The sequence below is a fragment of the Polyodon spathula genome, chromosome 2 (genome assembly GCF_017654505.1).
Source record: "Polyodon spathula isolate WHYD16114869_AA chromosome 2, ASM1765450v1, whole genome shotgun sequence".
Taxonomy (NCBI): Eukaryota; Metazoa; Chordata; class Actinopteri; order Acipenseriformes; family Polyodontidae; genus Polyodon; species Polyodon spathula.
Genome location: NC_054535.1, coordinates 88859758 through 88878546, shown reverse-complemented (window position 1 = coordinate 88878546; position 18789 = coordinate 88859758). Strand labels below are relative to the sequence as shown.

Here is an 18789-nt window from a genome sequence, read left to right as displayed (position 1 = left end):
TTGTTTAGTGTTTTGAGTTTGTTATTGCTTTTTAAAATGTTACCTTTGTTTTGTGGGAGTGTCTGTTTTTGTCTGTCACGTTTCTTGTTACATGTAAAATTTTTGAAAATATCAATATCACAGTGTGGTTAAACAGCATCGTTTAACTCACCTTGACCATATCTTACACAAAGACAGCAATTATGTTAACTGGATAATATATAATCTTGAGCAACCTTTTAACAGCCGATAAAGAAAATAAATAAATAAATAAAACACAGCTCTAGACTGAAATCTGGAAGTATGCTTAAATTGATTATTTTGACTGGAAATGATGTTGGTTTCTAAACCAGCTATATATTGGAAAGGTACAGTGACCAAACCTGAACCCAGTGAGCAGGTATGATACATTTTGCACTGGCAGTGTGGTCCAGTTGGTAGAGCCCAGGGATTGTAACCAGATGGTCACCGGGTCAAATCCCACCACTGATGGTCACCAGTTCAAATCCTACCTCTGCCACTGACTGACTCACTGTGTGACCCTGAGCAAGTCACTTAACTTCCTTGTGCTCTGTCCTGCGCATGAGATGTTAAATCAATGTCCTATTGTAAGTTACTCTGAATATAATGCACCGTTCACAGCCTACCTCTGCAAAGTGCTTTGTGATAGTGGTCCACTATGAAAGGCGCTACAATGTTCCGGATGTGTGGTTTAGTACAGAAAAACACAGATTATGATGAAAGGAAACAAGGACATTTTAATATACAATAGTTTCACTTGAACATGTTAAATGGGTGCTCTCTTCTGAACACAAACCACCACAGAGACCACATTTACACCTTCAGGTTTGGTACTATGGGCAGACACCACTGGACGCTTCAGGGAGAATATGGAGGGGGTAAAGATCCAGCAGATACCTTTTCATAAACTGGAGGGGCATCGGGAACCTAAAAAGAAACAACAAGATGAATAGAAAAGGTTAAGCTAACTGCAGCTAACAAAATAAATTCCATAAAAGTTTACTTGTTGTCTACTTCTGTTTGCTATATAGATCTCAAATGTCTAGCTTAAATTTTTTAAAAAATAACACACACACACAGGTTAACAAAACAAAAAAGTAATTTCAACTTTGGTTACATAAATGTGTCTGGAAGCCATGCTTTCAGTTACAATTCAGTCAGTAACATGTTTTCACCCTGAAGACACATGTTTGCTATATCTTTCAAAACTGCACATTTGAGACCTGCTAATGAAAGTGCAAAACAGACAAGATTAAAGAAATGACAGCATTAGATAAAATTACTTTAGGAGTTTGAATCTCAATAAGGCACTTTGCTACAAATGTGTATATTTATTCATTACAGTCCAAAGTTTATATATACACACTAATTATTGACTTAATTGACAAATATAAAATTAAAAGCCAGCTAATGATGCAATAATGGATCATTGTCAGGAAATGGTAGGGAGTTCCACGCTGCCTCAGCAGATGGATCACATTAGTTTACTGCAAAGCTACGTCTTAGTTGGTGCTTATCTTGGCGAGAGCCGAGTTCAAATCAGCATGAAGTTCAACATCTACTCTCATGTAATAGAAATCTTAATGTGGCTTGGTTTGTTTACACACACAAAAAGGTAAAAGTACTCAGATAGTAATTAATGCAGACTTGAAACTATCCCAAGAGCTGAGTTAGTTATTCCAGTAGTCACACTCAAAGACCCATGAAGTGTGAACAAAACAACTTGCGAGCTCCAGTGCGCTCTCAACACCTCTCTGAAGTGCTACTGTGAAAACAGTAGGACTGTGCCATGACTTCTTACCACTGGGTTCAGATTGCTGTACTCATTCAAGGGGAATTTGTTTTCTGGAGTGGCTCCTTCTTCACCGCAGTCTCCAGATCTCAAAGCTCTTCGAATACGGCTGGCTGTACCTCGGCTCTGTTTTAAAAAAGGAAAAATTACATTTGGTAGCTCAGTGAAAATGTTATGACTTCTGCAACTACAGTTAGCCCTGGGGGAAGAACACAACAGCACAACTGCAGGTGATGTAAACGGTCTAATACAGGACACGTACACTAAGCATCCCAGCGAGTGACCTCTGTATGCACATGGAATTCACCTCTGCCACCATTTCATCTGCAAATATCAGGAAAATAAATAATAAAAAAACTACTGTATTTCTTTGAGTTACAATTTTCTGTATAGTGAAAACTCCTTTTCAAAATTAAAAGTTAATTTAAAAAAAAAAAAAAAAAATTTGTTGAACCACCAGATAATGTAATCATTTTGGTTTAACTAATTGTGCAATAAACAGAAACCAAATCAAATTTAGACTTAATTTGATTGCTGGTGAGCGGTCTGTTGTACCAGGCAATATCTGACCTAGCACCATGGAGATGGAGCATTACTTCATAACTGAAGTGATCAGCCTTCCTAACACTTCTGCAGACTTCTAGAATACATTAGGGGACTGAATTATTACCTGAATCATTGTGTATCCACTCCTTCTTATGTAGTACCAGCACCCAATGATCAGCAGAATCGTGAGAATGATAACAAGGAGGGCAATACCTGGAGCCCTAAAAGACAAATGCAAATTTCCATCCTAATTTCAGTGCAAACTTAAAACGTTACGTTAAACAAAACAAAACAAAAAAAAACATAAATGCTTTACATACCTATAAAATTACAAAGAAGCAATTTCTTTTGATATGTAATGCTATATAATAAGCCAACACAGCGTAGGGGAGATCGGGGACAGAGGTAAAAATTGTTACAATTCTCTCCATTAAGCACAAATGATTTGAGCTAGTTTGACCAGACTTTTGAAACAAATAACTTTCATCTGTCCTGTACCAATCCCTGTAGTTTTCTTGTTTTAAGAGTAGATACACATATGGCAAAAGGGATTGACATCTAAAGTGTCTGATGTTACAATTGATCCCATGGCCAGTGTTGGTTGTAACAGGGTTGGGGTCAGATGTAACATGCTTTGGCACAGACAGCTCCTCTTTCACAGGAAGACAGAGACCCGAACTGAGCATGTGTTGAGTGAATGATGGCACGCTAGCTTGCTACTATCCCACTATCCACTATGTTTTACACATGGTGTACGACATATCTACCGTCTCATTAAATTAGCAATTGGCTCTATGTCAAAACAAAATTAGATTTATAATACTCATCAATATTTAAAACATTTGAATTTAAAATGCTTATTTAATAAAATCAATAATATCTAAGTTAGTATGGTCTATCCCTATTATAGGTTTCAGAAACATGTATGAGATTAATATAACCAATAAATAGAATACTATACTGAACTCTTTTTACGTTAGTTATTTTAAAGGTTTTACAGTGAAATGTGGAAAAGTTTGTTTAAGATACTGACTCTTCAGCTCCAATGTAAAATGCACCTCCGCTCCCTCTACTCGACACATTCACGGTGAAGTCACCTCTGGGCATGTCGCGTCAACAAAAATGGTCAAACCTAGAAAAACAATATGCATTTAACTCCTGCATCTTCGTACATAGCAAGTTATAACCATAACCTTAATGTTAAGATTTCGTGTTGTTGTTTATTGCGGTGCGCAACAGGTTGTCCCAATAAGGTTTGTAAGGCATGTTCAATAATCAAGGCTGTATTTAAAACACAGTTTGGAAACGAATGATACAAAAGTGTGTGGACATGAGACACCACAGTCGTAGTTCAAGTGACATCACAGTAAGGCATAGCTTTAATTTTGTAAAATGTTGTATTACTTATATGTTTCCTCACTCTTTTGCAGACACAAACGTGTTGTTAATTGAGAAAGACGTCTTTATATTTTCAGGATTAACTCCAAGTAAATCAATTGACCAATAAAAGCAGGATTAACAAAGTTATTATTATTATTATTATTATTATTATTATTATTATTATTATTATTATTATTATTATTAATAAAGAATGGAGGAAATAACTTTATAAAACCAACTGATGTGAAAATCCGAAAACAAAGGAACCATGGAAATTTTTACAAAATGTAATTAACGAGTGCACAACTTTCCGCAACAGTATCTTACTACATTAAAATCAACGCAATTAACCAATTATCGTTTTCAATGCCCTCTATTTAGCAGACAAACAACTAACTTTATGCAGTTAGGACTATAGTAAATATAAATTCACTGTTAACGAAAACATAATTTATTTAAAAAGAAACTCACCCAAGAATATATGTGCGTCAACGGTGACTGGAAACAACAGAATGAAATCGACTTACAATTTGTTCGTTCCCTTTCATTCACTTAACATTTTATTTGAAGAAATAAACTTCTCATGACTGTCACGGGTTTGTACTTCTGACTTAGTAACCACTGATTCGGTCTAATTACCGTGAAAACATTAGCACCCGCAGCTCCTTTCCAAGCCGGTCTCCTGACTGCTTCAGTCATGTTGTCATAAACCCAAAGAGCATGTATGTGTAAAGAGGGTTTACAAACCAGACACAGGTGATGATTTAAAAAACTTCTCAAAAGAACATTGGGCTGATCAATTACATTAGTAGGTTATGTAAGCTTAGTAATCCTCTTTTAATTAATTTATTTATTTATTGGCTGTTTATTGTATAAGTGAAAAAAACATTCTGGTCCACACTATCAGTTCTTCAGTCTACGGGAGACAAACATGGTACAAGTCGACTAAGGAGAGGTTCCCAGCAGAAGGACCGTGTTCAGTACCTTACAGACTGCTGCTTCAGAGAAGCCAATTACTCATTCCTTAGGGTCAATTCCTTTTTTTCAATTCCAATTCCATTTTAAAAACAATTCCCAATCCCCCCCCAAAAAATTGAAAAAAAGAAATGGACCCAAACCCTGGAATGAGTACACAGGTATAGAGAATTAATGAACAGCTGGATGGTATAGTACTGGAATTCAAATTCAATCAACTCAGCTTGACATTTTTGCAATGTGAATGGATATTGTTCACAGATACAGTACTTCTGTATTGTAAGTTAGAGTTTTAAAAAGAGTGAATGGCAAAAACATTCTTGTCTGTAAATTACTGCTGATTTGTGCATTGTGAAAGAGACTGAGGTCTTATGTCACAGGAGGTCCAAGGGATCATGCAATTTAAAGCAGTCCATTAATCAATACCTTTTAGCTCTTGCATGCTTAAGCACTAGACTACAATTACTATGAGCCCACTGAACCTGGTAAAGTATTATCTCTCTCTGATAAGGGATAATAACATAATTTAGAAAAACATTTTTGTACCACACCTGAATTTAGATAAACCCGAGGTTAACGTAGGGTGGAACAAGATAAATGGACTTCACTGGAGTGAGTAATGAATGTGAATATTAAGTCAGGAATATCACAAATGACTAGTCCTAAAAGAAACTGCACTATCAGTATTTTTCTTAAAGGAAAAATGCATCTGATAAAGTTACAAAACTAGAAATAAATCTTAGGCTTTTAATTTAGTAGCATAGAAAGTAAGCAGTTTTATTTATTTATTTATTTATTTATTTATATTAATTTTAGAATTGCAAATTATGTTTTTCTGTTTAACTGCTCTAATGATCTGGAGTAAATAAGGTGGCCCTTCAGCTCCTGGTCTTTGTTCAAACCTTGTTGTAAATTATTTAATTGAACCAGTTAAACCTCTACCCAGACCCTGAAGTAGTTAATTATACAATTTTATCTGTTAAACCTGGATACTTAATGCGGGTTTGGAAAACAATATAGCATTATACATCACCACGTGTTGCTACAACTGTTTAAATAACATACTTGTAATATTTCTCTTCATTGTTAACATCCTGACAACTTTTTACACTTATAACTTTAAATTGCTCTTTTCAAAATGGTCTCTCTAGTACACTGGGGTTTGAGATCTGTCATGTTTATCACTGCAGGAAGAGTGATTTAAAATAGATAACAAACATAACAAGTGCTCTGGCTTTTCTGTTCCGTACCACATTGTAGCGTCAAGAGGGGGGGGGGGGGGTCATCATATCATTCTGTGCATGAAGGTAACAGAATTGGAATATATAGTGGGGAGTCTTAAACCATTCTTTATGTCTTCTTAGTTTCTGGTCTCCAACTCCCCCTCTGACAAAGAATGCTTTTAAAAAGAGTCGTAAGCTAAATACTTATCTTCACGATCGCTGAATGACCCATTCGGCGCCACAAGCCAAACAATTCTAGGTGTCTTCACACTAGACGGGAACCAGTCCTTGTTGTATATCCAGCCGACAGGGGGCGAAATAGCAGACCAATGGAGAACAAGGGGCCGCGTCGGTATGAGAACAACCAATGGAAGTCACTTCACGTGGACTCAGGCACAGCCCAAAATAACCAGACTAACCAATCACAGTGTTGAAGAGAGAATCACAAAACCTGCTGACTTTTGAAGAATGAACAGCTTCTGCTGCGTGTTGCTGCTTCCAGTCGTGCTGCTGCTGCCCAGACATACATGCTGACCAAGTGTGCTGTCTGCAAAGGAGGTGTACACGAGGAGTGTCCACCCGCTAGAGGTGGCTGGGAGTTCAGAGGAAAGACATGGATGCTACACTGCTCTAAAGAAAGTTTCTGAAATCATGGGAGCACACATGCTCGAATTCACAGAAGGCAAGGAAGAACCAATGTTCTGAATAATGGCTAAAATCATCTTCTGGATCAGTAAACGGGATACTGCGTTAATCGGAAAGCGGGTCTTTGTTGCCACGTATCTGCACGAAAGCGAAGCTTATTGCGAGATAGCAATACAATGCGTACAGCAAAGTACAGTCTACATTGGAACTGCGGATCCGGAGAGCTGCAGTATTCATCAACACAGATTGACTTCAATATATGGAACTCGATAAGTATTCAACATGTCTAATATTAAATACTTTATGACTCGAGAAAGTAACTGAAGCAAATGCTATCAAGTTAAGTGTAAACTGTTCTAGGAATAGAATATAACTTGTAGCAACACATGGGGATGTATAACAGTATATTAATTGGAATCCTGCAGCTTGCTCTTTAAGCTTGAGGTCTGGAATGTACCTAACATAATTGAATAAGTAAATGCCCAATAAGACTGTGGTGTGTTTTCAGCTCTCAAACTCTTATGTGGAAGGTTTTTGAGTTTTGCAAATCTGAGATTAATTGACAAATGTGATCCTCAATGACCAATACGTTGAATAAGTCAGCCTGAACAAATTCCAGGGACTTCAAAAAGTTCTCAAAATATGACAGTGTAAGATAATTGGTAAAACCATACTGTGTTAGAACCAGTGATTTTATATTAGTTTTGCTGGATTAACAGGCAATACCTATCAGTTATAATGGAGACGGTTGTACATATTTTGATGAAACTAGCATTATTTAGCATAAGATATTGAGAGTATTACAGTCTGCAGATATATGGGGGTGGCAGTGTGTCTACATTTTTTTCTATTTATAGTTAACTTTCATTTTTGCATATATCTGGAAAACTGTTTATTCAACTGAGATGAAACATGGCATTGCCTAATTTTTACATAAGTTATTAATAATATTAGATTCTGGGATATATCCCAGCAGAGGATAATCTTTTGTTGGGAGAATCAGATTGTAGGGATATCAGATTGTTGTCTCTCTGCCTCTACATCCGGGTGCCTGTATGTCACTCTTACATTTGAACATGTTTCTTAAAAACACAATAAGTTATTCCACATACTGAAAATCAACATTTTTAAATGACTTCAGCACAATACCAACACCAGTGGTGTAGTCCTAAATCTGAAGTTACTAGAACCCCACTAAAATATAGATTTTATTAAACAAGATATAGATTTTATTAGTATACTGCAGTATATATATATATACTACAGCACACTACAGTAACCTCTTCACTGTATGCCATTCTGGAAAGAGCTGAGTTTGCGTTTACATACACATTGTAGTCACTGCACTGCTGCTGTCATCTCAGCATTTAATTTGAGCTTTCTTAAATAGTACTACTGACTGGATCAGACAGCTGTGTGGGAGATGCCGGTCATGTGACTTAGCTTAAATTCAGGTTTGACTGCATCACAGACCAACACCTCATGTGATGCATGTTACAACTGCTATTTTGTATTGGCTTAATTCCTCATGAACCTCTACTGGCAAACTGTGCGCCGGAATTTGAACGTTCTGTTAAACCCTCAAGTGAATGCCAATAAGTGCATCACAATACAAGAGCCTTACAGGTGCATAGAAGAGGCAGTATCTGGCACTTGTGCCCACATACAGCCAAGCATATCAGTGATTGTCTGTCACTGAACAACCTGAAGTGTTGGAAAGCTGATCAGTGTGATGAGACACTTGGAGACCCAGAAAGCATAACCATAAAGACTCTGGCAAATTCATTATGTTAATAATGTTTTTAAATGGTTACAGAATTTGCAAATGAAAATCAGGTTAAAGTCTAATGCTTTACCTCCACCTTGTTTTATTTTAAACTGTAATAAGTGACAGGTTGTACCAGCCTTAAAAGCATCAATAACAATACGCAGGAAAAAAAACTCCCAGATTGTGTTGTGTAAAATATTGTATTTTGTTTAATGACAGTGTATTTCCTGCTATAGGTACAAAACACTATAACATAATGACATTAAAAAAAGACACATGTAGTACGCCATTGGCTTGTGATACAATCATTTAGAAGCTAAGGCCATCAGTAAGGCGTTCTAAGCAAAGCAATGTTTTACAATGATAGTCCTAAGCAATCAAAGCATACTGGACAGTGCATGGCTAACAGAAATATATAGAAATGCCAAGATCCACACAAACAAATTTTCTTCATAGAGTAAGAAATCATCTTAGAAAAGTATTTTCCCTAAAGTCATCCATAAAAAAAAAATATGTATATATATATATATATATATATATATATATATATATATATATATATATATATATATATATATATATATATATAGTACCCATAAAATGAGAAATCCTATCTACAATACAAAAAATATCACACAACCAAATGGTCTTCATGATGAATGCTCTTTTTGTTTGTTAAACTCTCTTCATTAGACGGTTTTAAAAGATTGTACTTGTGCTCCGGCCCCCAAGGGACCCTGCTGGATTTCTTCTTCTGAATCAGATCAACAAACGCAAGGAAGGCTACAGACAGGATTAGGTCGAGCCAGCCAAATAAAACCCAGCACTGAAGCCAAGAGAGATGTCCACGAGCAATCCTATGAAATAAAATAAAGATGTGAAATGTATTGAACTTTCTTTCTCACACAAAGACCAATAAGTATGTACCAGTTCTCTTGCCGATGTGTATGAAATGCTTGTGTTTCCATACCAAATTTTTTTTTGGCACTTACAAGCAGCATTTGAAGAGGGGCTGCCAATAACATTTCAGAGGTGAACAATAATATACAATCTATAACTTTAAACTCTTAAACCATCGAGTATGCGGCAAAACTAAAAGAAGCACAATGCTACCTTATGTGTTAACTTAGTTTTACTTCATGGGTGAGTAGGATGTACTCTTATACACATGTGGAGCTTGAAAACTGTTTCATGTCTGTTGCCAAATCCTTTCAAGACTAATGCTATATATACCTTTTACAGTACTGTTCACTGTATATTTAAAAAAAAACACATGGGTTATAGTGCCTCATAACAATTTTACAGTAATAATTTGATTCAAACCAACTGTAAAAGAAAAGCACAGTACATTTTATTTTCTTATCATAAGTGCATGTTGTCAGCTGCATAACTGAATAATCAATGCTGAAAAGTTGACAACCACGACGTATATCAACAGTAAGTACAGAATAATATAGAAGAATTCACAATTAAATGTTTATTCACAATTTGATATGTAATTCTCTACATATATGTAAAAACGTACCCTGCAATAGGGGGACCTGTGAACCTTCCTGCACTGTGAATGAGCATAAACATCCCCAGGCCACTGTCAAAGTCTGATAGCCATGGCAGCCCCAAAGAAGAATCCACAGGGCACAGTGAAGATGGCCAAGGCCCCATAGTTTTCCCGTGTGGGTAACAGGAGCAGGGTTATACTCAGCAGTTGAATGGTCCTTGTCATGTGGAGATTGACCAACCAGCCACAACAGAGCCTACCCAGCAGATCTGCCATGGCCAGTGCTGACAAGAGGCAGGCTCCGCAGTATTCATCTGCCCCAAGTCCCAATGCGTAAGGGACCGAAAACAAGGAAGGAATGAAGCTCATTGCCTCCAACAGCCCGAAAACGGTGTACAGTAGGAATTCTTTCTTCTTGAGTGTGTCTACTCAAAGTTTAGTTTCGCTATGCTATTGATGGGAAGATTGGTCTTCAGTTCAGAAGTCCCTTCTGGGAAACCCACATTTTCCAAACCTTGCTTCTTTGGTTTGCTGTGTTCAAGTTTCTTTGCTTCAAGGGGTCTCATTAAGGCACCACAGACACATATATTGAGCTGAATCTTGCCAATGATGAGTAAAGCCCCTTGCCAGCTGAAGTTGTTGATTAGCCATTGGAAGAAGGGGCAAATGTGAATGCAAAGACACATTCACCGGCACTGGCTATGGCATTAGCAAGTGGCCTCCTCGTGGAGAAATAATGGTTTACCATGTTTGTGGCTGGTATCCAAGAAAATGAAATTCCAAAACCTGAAAAAAATCTTAAAATGAATGCAATACAGTACAGTAAGTACACCCAAAATACACCAGAGAACTATCCCATTTACATTATTCTTAGTTTAGTCTCTCATATAGTTGGCTTGGCTCTTTCAGAAAAGGAGACTGTGTCAGAAATATAATGAGTTCTGGTTGTAAATCTCCCTCCCGACCTGTCTTTGGACGGACTGGCCTGACAGTTCATTTCCAGGGTCAGGAAGTCGGTCAGCCTGGAAGATGGCAAGACTCCGTTGCAGGAACGTATTCACCCGGAGGATAAACAATGTAGCAAATAGAGACAGCTGTAATCGTTTACCAAGGGGTCGTGCGTGATAGGATAAAGTGGATGGAGAATAGTAAATCTTTTCCTTCGCTTGGTTTGAAATAAGAGACTGGAAGGACCATGACAGACACAGAGAAAACTATGTAAAAAGATATTTGTGAGTGTTTTTTTTGTTTGCTAGTGTCTGTCAGTAACTGTCTGTTTGTAATCACTAGATGGCTAACATGAATCCGGATCTGTTGCCTTGGGCCAGCATATAAACCGGATCAACACTGCAATACAAGTCACTGAAAGTAAATTGTGGATCAATGAATGAATCAAAGAACAGAATGCATGCCTTGCAGAAAGCCTGTAGTAAAACACATCTAAATGATGTTGAGACCCAAAGATCCTAGTGTCATCCCGGAGAAGGCCAGAAGCCCTCCTACAACAACAAACAGGTTGATTGGAGAACCACATACTTAGTGCACTTGCAGCAGGGGCTAGAACAAAAACAAATATGAGTTAACAGTGCTCATGGACAGTCGGTATCTGAAGATCTACACAATCGCTATTTTAATGACTAAATCAGGACATACTAACAATATTAAAGCCAATATCTATAATAGAACATGTAATGTATTTATTTTTATCTGTAAAAGTAGGAAACCCTTTCTTAATCACTTACATGGCAGCTGCAGTATATTCAAATCTGTTGAGAGTTATTGAACAGAGCCCAGAATCTCCTTAGGTCTGTGTGATCTACTCTGGCAATAAATGTACATTCAAGTTTAATTAGATTTGGGCTATATAATCTTCAAAAGGTCTTCCAACTAAGTGTCAGTGCACCACGTAAAATTATGTCATCATGAGTTGTATGACAATGGAATCTCTCAGTCATTAACTTTCAATAGGATTCCAACTAATTCTAGAATTTCTTTTTAATTGTTAAAACAACACAGTACTGCTTGGATAAACAAATGACATAGTCTATCACCTAGCCAAATAACTGATCAGGCTTAAGTCAGAGAAGATAGCGCTTCGCTGATTTTATTAAAAATAAAGACCTTAAACAACGAAAGACCAAACGCTATTGTCCTATAATAGCCATGGCAAATAGGGCACATATAGTGTACTTGCAGACAAGTCTCCTTGACTAGTATAACATCCACCCTTAAGAGCGCTTCACATACTCAGTGAGGCTCTGTAGTAAGCGGAATAATCTTCCACTAACCTCCCAGGTGAAACATTACAATGATTATTGAGGTAATCCATGAGGTAATCTCCAAAGAGAAGCTCACCCAGCACAAGTTGTCGTGTCCTCTTGTATTTTGATTCTACAAACAGCTTACACCTCCCTTAAGGTATGCGTAAATTTTAAGTAACAACTAAGTCTTAATGTAATTATTAGATATATAAGGACGTTTTATCTTTATGCAAAGAAGGATGAACAGGCTTGTCAACGCTGTTAAAAAAAATGGTAACACTTAAAATAAGTGTCTTCATATGTAATTGAAGATGAATTGCAGACACGACATTAAATTATTAGAATTAGAAGAGTATTCATCATGAATTTCTATTTTATAATGCTGATAAATTAGTTTGTACGTAATTCATCATGAATTAGACAGGTATTTAAAAGTGTTACGCACATAAATAAATGAATTAATCGAAATAAAATAGTAATTAATAGTAAATTAAACATAATGTACTAATCCATGATAAGCAACGTATACTGTTACATTAAAGTTAATGTTTAACAATTACATCAAACTGAGACTGTAACGTTATAGTCTGATAATCCAGAAACTAACTATAGGACATTTAAAAATTAAAAGTTATAATAAGAACATAAGAACATAAGAAAGTTTACAAACGAGAGGAGGCCATTTGGCCCATCTTGCTCGTTTGGTTGTTAGTATCTTATTAATCCCAGAATCTCATCAAGCAGCTTCTTGAAGGATCCCAGGGTGTCAGCTTCAACAACATTACTGGGGAGTTGATTCCAGACCCTCACGATTCTCTGTGTAAAAAAGTGCCTCCTATTTTCTGTTCTGAATGCCCCTTTGTCTAAACTCCATTTGTGACCCCTGGTCCTTGTTTCTTTTTTTCAGGTCGAAAAAGTCCCTTGGGTCGACATTGTCAATACCTTTTAGAATTTTGAATGCTTGAATTAGGTCGCCGCGTAGTCTTCTTTGTTCAAGACTGAACAGATTCAATTCTTTTAGCCTGTCTGCATATGACATGCCTTTTAAGCCCGGAATAATTCTGGTTGCTCTTCTTTGCACTCTTTCTAGAGCAGCAATATCTTTTTTATAGCGAGGTGACCAGAACTGCACACAATATTCAAGATAAGGTCTTACTAGTGCATTGTACAGTTTTAACATTGCTTCCCTTGATTTAAATTCAACACTTTTCACAATGTATCCGAGCATCTTGTTAGCCTTTTTTATAGCTTCCCCACATTGTCTAGATGCAGACATTTCTGAGTCAACAAAAACTCCTAGGTCTTTTTCATAGATTCCTTCTCCAATTTCAGTATCTCCCATATGATATTTATAATGTACATTTTTATTTCCTGCGTGCAGTACCTTACACTTTTCTCTATTAAATGTCATTTGCCATGTGTCTGCCCAGTTCTGAATCTTGTCTAGATCATTTTGAATGACCTTTGCTGCTGCAACAGTGTTTGCCACTCCTCCTATTTTTTGTGTCGTCTGCAAATTTAACAAGTTTGCTTACTATACCAGAATCTAAATCATTAATGTAGATTAGGAATAGCAGAGGACCTAATACTGATCCCTGTGGTACACCACTGGTTACAACACTCCATTCTGAGGTTTTTCCTCTAATCAGTACTTTCTGTTTTCTACATGTTAACCACTCCCTAATCCATGTACATGTGTTTCCTTGAATCCCTACTGCGTTCAGTTGGAGAATTAATCTTTTGTGTGGGACTTTGTCAAAAGCTTTCTGGAAATCTAAATAAACCATGTCATATGCTTTGCAATTATCCATTATCGATGTTGCATCCTCAAAAAAATCAAGCAAGTTAGTTAGACACGATCTCCCTTTCCTAAAACCATGTTGACTGTCTCCCAGGACCCTGTTACCATATAGGTAATTTTCCATTTTGGATCTTATTATAGTTTCCATAAGTTTGCATATAATAGGACTGCAAATGGATGCATTCGACCATGTGTGATACATTGTGATAAATTAAATAATTAAATGTAATTACGTTTCAGTATACATGAAACAAATAGCATAAGTCATTAATTATGCAACTAGAGTATAAAGAAATGGCTGCTGATAAATTTCCCAAAGGTTTGGAGAAGGCGTTGATAGTACCAACGTGACGTCAAACAGAGGGCAGCCACGCGCAACAAGCTTTCGTAATGAGTAATTGCATAATACATTTATTCGTAATCGTTGCTTGTCCCAATATAAAAATTATTGGAAACAGATTTTAGGGCCTCTAAACTGGTCTTTTTCCTGGCTAATACCATATAGATGTTCTATTAATACTCCATAGGTATTATGCGTGTAATAAATCTATCTCTAAATTGAATCCCTTGGTTTCCAGTGCCTGTACATTCTGTGGTCAAGAAGAAGAGGATATATGTTTATTTGTAATCTGTGATTACACCAAATCTTGTTGGACTGATGTTTCATTGCTTATTTTAAGGACCCTCTCTTTTCATTTGACATAAATAATATTATCTTTGGTTATGAAGAACATGTCAGTAAACTATCCAATTTTGTTAAGTGTATTATTCTATTGAGAAATTGTCATATTCATAAATCAAAATTCACAAACAATAACCCTTCCTTCGGGCTTTTCAAACAAGACACAACTTTAAGAATACTGGATTGTTCTTTAAATCCCAAACTTACTTACACCCGATCTTTGTTATAATTTAACCCTAACATATGTGTTCATGTTCTGTACCTTTTGTTCTGTTTAATGGTTGTATATTAGAACTGTTTTTTTACTTGCAATAAAGCTCTGGGAAGGCGTCCAAAGAGTCCAAAGAGTCCAAAGAGTAGTGATTTATTCCCTATCTGTACAATGTAAAATCTGCCTTATTTCCTATTCTTTTTAAAACGATTGCATTTTTAAACACGATTCAATGAGATTTATTTAGAGACACCCCTCTTTAACATATACGTGTTATTATTTCTACGATCGATGTTTTTACAAGAGATCCTTATCGGCGAAGTGCTGTCAGAAATTGCCAATGTCACGCATATTCCAGAGCAGTCACGACTGGGGCGTCATTTGGTTTGGTTTTGGAGCTGGTAGATTAACGTATTATTATTATTATTATTATTATTATTATTATTATTATTATTGCAATCACTACCACAAATAGTAATGCTGCGGAGGTGTTCCTCATTGAATTGTGGCAACACAGTAAATAATAGCATCTCCCTTTTTCATTTTTCCGCGGGATGATCTTTTGATGTCCGTAAAATATAAAGTTTAAGACGATATAAGTGAAACATACATAAAATACACTAAGAGCTTTGAGCATTGAGCATTGTTAAAGTATTCAAAACTGTTCATGACACTATTTTCAATAATAGACATTGTATTATTAATAAGATACTTATAATAATGCGTAACATACAAGGATATGAAACAGACTTCAACCCATGACAAGCATATTCTTAAAGGAATACATCTTTTTAAATGAAGCAGTTGCTATTAATTGATACAGACAATAAATAGACGATGCATTTTTAATAATGGACACGGTATTTTTAATAATAAGTCATACTTGCAACTTTATCCATGTTAATTTGCATTTTATGTATTGCTCTATCTTGTCCGAAATTATTTATATTTATCACAATTGAAATCAGCTGCTTTCAGGAACTGTAAAACCGCAGAAAATTGAAAAGGGACATACTTTTTTGTTAGTTTGTTTACTGTGTTGCCACAGTTAAATGCGGAACACCGCCAATGTATTAACACTATTTGCAGTAGTGATTGCAATAATAATAATAATAATAATAATAATAATAATAATAATAATAATAATAATAATACGTTAATCTACCCGCTATCAAACCAAAACAACCCACGCCCCAGTTGTGACTTCTCATGAATATGCATGACAGTGGCAATCTCTGACAGCACTTTGGCGATTAAGAGCTATTGTCAGGCCAAGTGAAAACATCAATCGTAGAAATAATAACGTATATGTGTTAAGGGGGGTGAATCGTGCTTAAAAATGCAATCGTTTTAAAAAGAGAAGGCTTGGAATAACAAATGAGGCAGATTTTATATTATATAGATAGGGGAAAAGTCGCTAAAGGAACTCTTTGGATTCCCATGATGCACCGCCTAGGCACAGACGGAAGTTCCAATGTTAAATCAGCGGTTGACCATTTTGTGTATCTAGATCTTTGCCAGTTGTGAAAATGGAGAGCGACACAGCAGTCAGAAGAAACAGAGGGTATAGAGCTGCGAATAACCCGTTGGACCGGGACAAGGACAGTGGGTTCAAGAGATCGGATGCTGGCCAAAAGACCGACAGCAGCGGCTCAGATGATGCAAAAAAGAAACCCGTATTTGGTTTGTCTTTGCTGGAGGAGAGCAGTGGGGTTGTCTTGCTTGTTTGCTTCCTACTTGCATTATGGGGACTAGTCCATTTATCATTACGGCAGCTGGTCGTCAGGGCATCTACCGGCGAATTTAATGCAGTCAGGGCTAGGTAAGGGGAGGGCACTTTTTTTCTTGCATTATTGTGATTTTGAGTGTTAACCCGTTACATGACAGTATATATTTAAAATTGATGTAAACAGACACGTTCTGACGGGTGAATTATTGTTACGCAGAATTATATTCCTTGAATGAATAAAACGTATTCGTATTATATGCATGGTGGCGTTTAGGTGTGCAGGGGTTGCATGGTGGGTGTATGCGTGCAAGGGTTGCACGGTGGGTGTATGCGTGCAGGGGTTGCATGGTGGCGTGTGCGTGCAGGGGTTGCATGGTGGCGTGTATGCGTGCAGGGGTTGCATGGTGGTGTGTATGCGTGCAGGGGTTGCATGGTGGTGAGTGCAGGGGTTGCATGGTGGCGTGTGCGTGCAGGGGTTACATGGTGGTGTTTGTGCGTGCAGGGGTTGCATGGTGGGTGTGTGCGTGCAGGGGTTGCATGGTGGCGTTTATGTGTGCAGGGGTTGCATGGTGGGTGTATGCGTGCAGGGGTTGCATGGTGGTGTTTGTGCGTGCAGGGGTTGCATGGTGGGTGTATGCGTGCAGGGGTTGCATGGTGGGAGTGTGCGTGCAGGGGTTACATGGTGGTGTTTATGCGTGCAGGGGTTGCATGGTGGGTGTATGCGTGCAGGGGTTGCATGGTGGCGTTTATGTGTGCAGGGGTTACATGGTGGCTGTATGCGTGCAAGGGTTGCACGGTGGCGTGTGCGTGCAGGGGTTACATGCTGACGTTTATGCGTGCAGGGTTTGCATGGCGGGAGTATGCGTGCAGGGTTGCGTGGTGGTGTGTGCGTGCAGGGGTTGCATGGTGGCGTTTATGTGTGCAGGGGTTGCATGGTGGGTGTATGCGTGCAGGGGTTGCATGGTGGGTGTATGCGTGCAGGGGTTGCATGGTGGGTGTATGCGTGCAGGGGTTGCCTGGTGGGTGTATGCGTCCAGGGGTTGCCTGGTGGGTGTGTGCGTGCAGGGGTTGCCTGGTGGGTGTGCGTGCAGGGGTTGCCTGGTGGGTGTATGCGTCCAGGGGTTGCTGGTGGCATGTGCATGCATGGGTTTCATGGTGGTGTGTGCGTGCAGGGGTTTCATGGTGGCGTGTGCGTGCAGAAATATCCCAAAAACTGGGCTGAATTCTGAAAATCAGAGCGGTCCAAAATTTGGGACATTATCTGAAAATCAGAGCAGCCCAGAATTTGGACATTATAAAAGCAAAGCGGCCCAGAACCCATAGAACGAGCAGTTTATATGTAAAACTGTGATTACATTAAAGATAAACTAATGAATACTGTAACAAAATTGTAATAGTGGGCAGGATATATATTTGCAATTAAAATAAATCGCACAAATGATTATAGATATATGCTATTTGAAAGAAAAAAGTGATCACCACAGAAAGCCAATACTTAGATTTGTGCATAACATGATAATTTATATAAAATAAGTCATCCACAGTTTGTTGTTAGTACAGCAAACTACCACATTATATTTTAATTGAAAGGCTCTGGAAAGCAGATCTATCTATCTATCTGTCTCTCTCTCAGATCCCAATATCTCCAAGCTTTCCCCAGTCGGGTTGATGCCCTATTCCTATGACAGACAAGGAACAATCAAAAGACTGTTATGCTTTTCCTGAGTATTAGCACACATTGTGAGGGCTTTGCCACCTCAAGCTGGGTGTGATGTTGAAGGTTAACAGTTGTCTTGCGATTAGAGTATGGTGCATAGTGACATGTATAGTACTATTAAGTGCTATTTAATATGAAAATTAGAACATGTATTATGAATTGTAAGAAAAAATGCCTGATGATATTTTGAACTGAGCAACAAATACATTATCTGAATATACTCATTTATAATAAATTATTAAATATCTCTGTTACTATAAAGTTTATGTCAGTATTCACACCCGTATGTAAATTACATTACACATTGCTGCATTTATTTTGTGATTTATTTATTTATTTATTTATTTCCCCAGTTATGTGGAAGTCTTCCTTAAGACCATTATATAAAAACCAAATACTCTTTCTTTGTATCATAGAGATAAAGTGGTTTCCACTGTTGACTGTTGCTCCAAAAAGTGTGTATCTAAAATAAAAAGCATTTTTGTGTGTGTGTGAAGTACATAAATATATATTTTGTTGTAGACTTTAATCCACATTAATGGAGAGTAGAAGAAATGAAAC

The 18789-nt window shown here is 37.4% G+C and overlaps 2 protein-coding genes and 1 pseudogene across 4 annotated transcripts in view; 1 reads left to right on the top strand and 2 right to left on the bottom strand.

Moving 5' to 3' along the window:
• Window positions 1–780: 780 nt before the first annotated feature.
• LOC121328523 (melanoma antigen recognized by T-cells 1-like) lies at window positions 781–4259 on the bottom strand. The gene is made up of 5 exons (XM_041273224.1): window positions 4190–4259; window positions 3372–3470; window positions 2463–2559; window positions 1802–1918; window positions 781–927 (listed from the first exon to the last, which is right to left on the bottom strand). The coding sequence occupies exons 2-5, from the start codon at window positions 3443–3445 to the stop codon at window positions 859–861; spliced, it is 357 nt and encodes a 118-aa protein (XP_041129158.1). The 5' UTR covers window positions 3446–3470; window positions 4190–4259; the 3' UTR covers window positions 781–858.
• Window positions 4260–8960: 4701 nt separating this feature from the next.
• On the bottom strand, window positions 8961–12498 carry LOC121327129 (annotated as a pseudogene).
• Window positions 12499–16250: 3752 nt separating this feature from the next.
• The window catches only part of LOC121303207 (endoplasmic reticulum metallopeptidase 1-like), a 29807-nt gene continuing 27268 nt past the window's right edge, over window positions 16251–18789 (top strand). Inside the window, exon 1 of one of the 3 annotated variants that reach the window (XM_041233774.1) lies at window positions 16251–16604. In XM_041233774.1, the coding sequence (XP_041089708.1) occupies window positions 16312–16604 (293 nt within the window). In that variant the 5' untranslated portion in view covers window positions 16251–16311. The remainder of the gene's footprint in view (window positions 16605–18789) is intronic. The other 2 variants (XR_005947760.1, XM_041233765.1) reach the window with 2 other exon arrangements.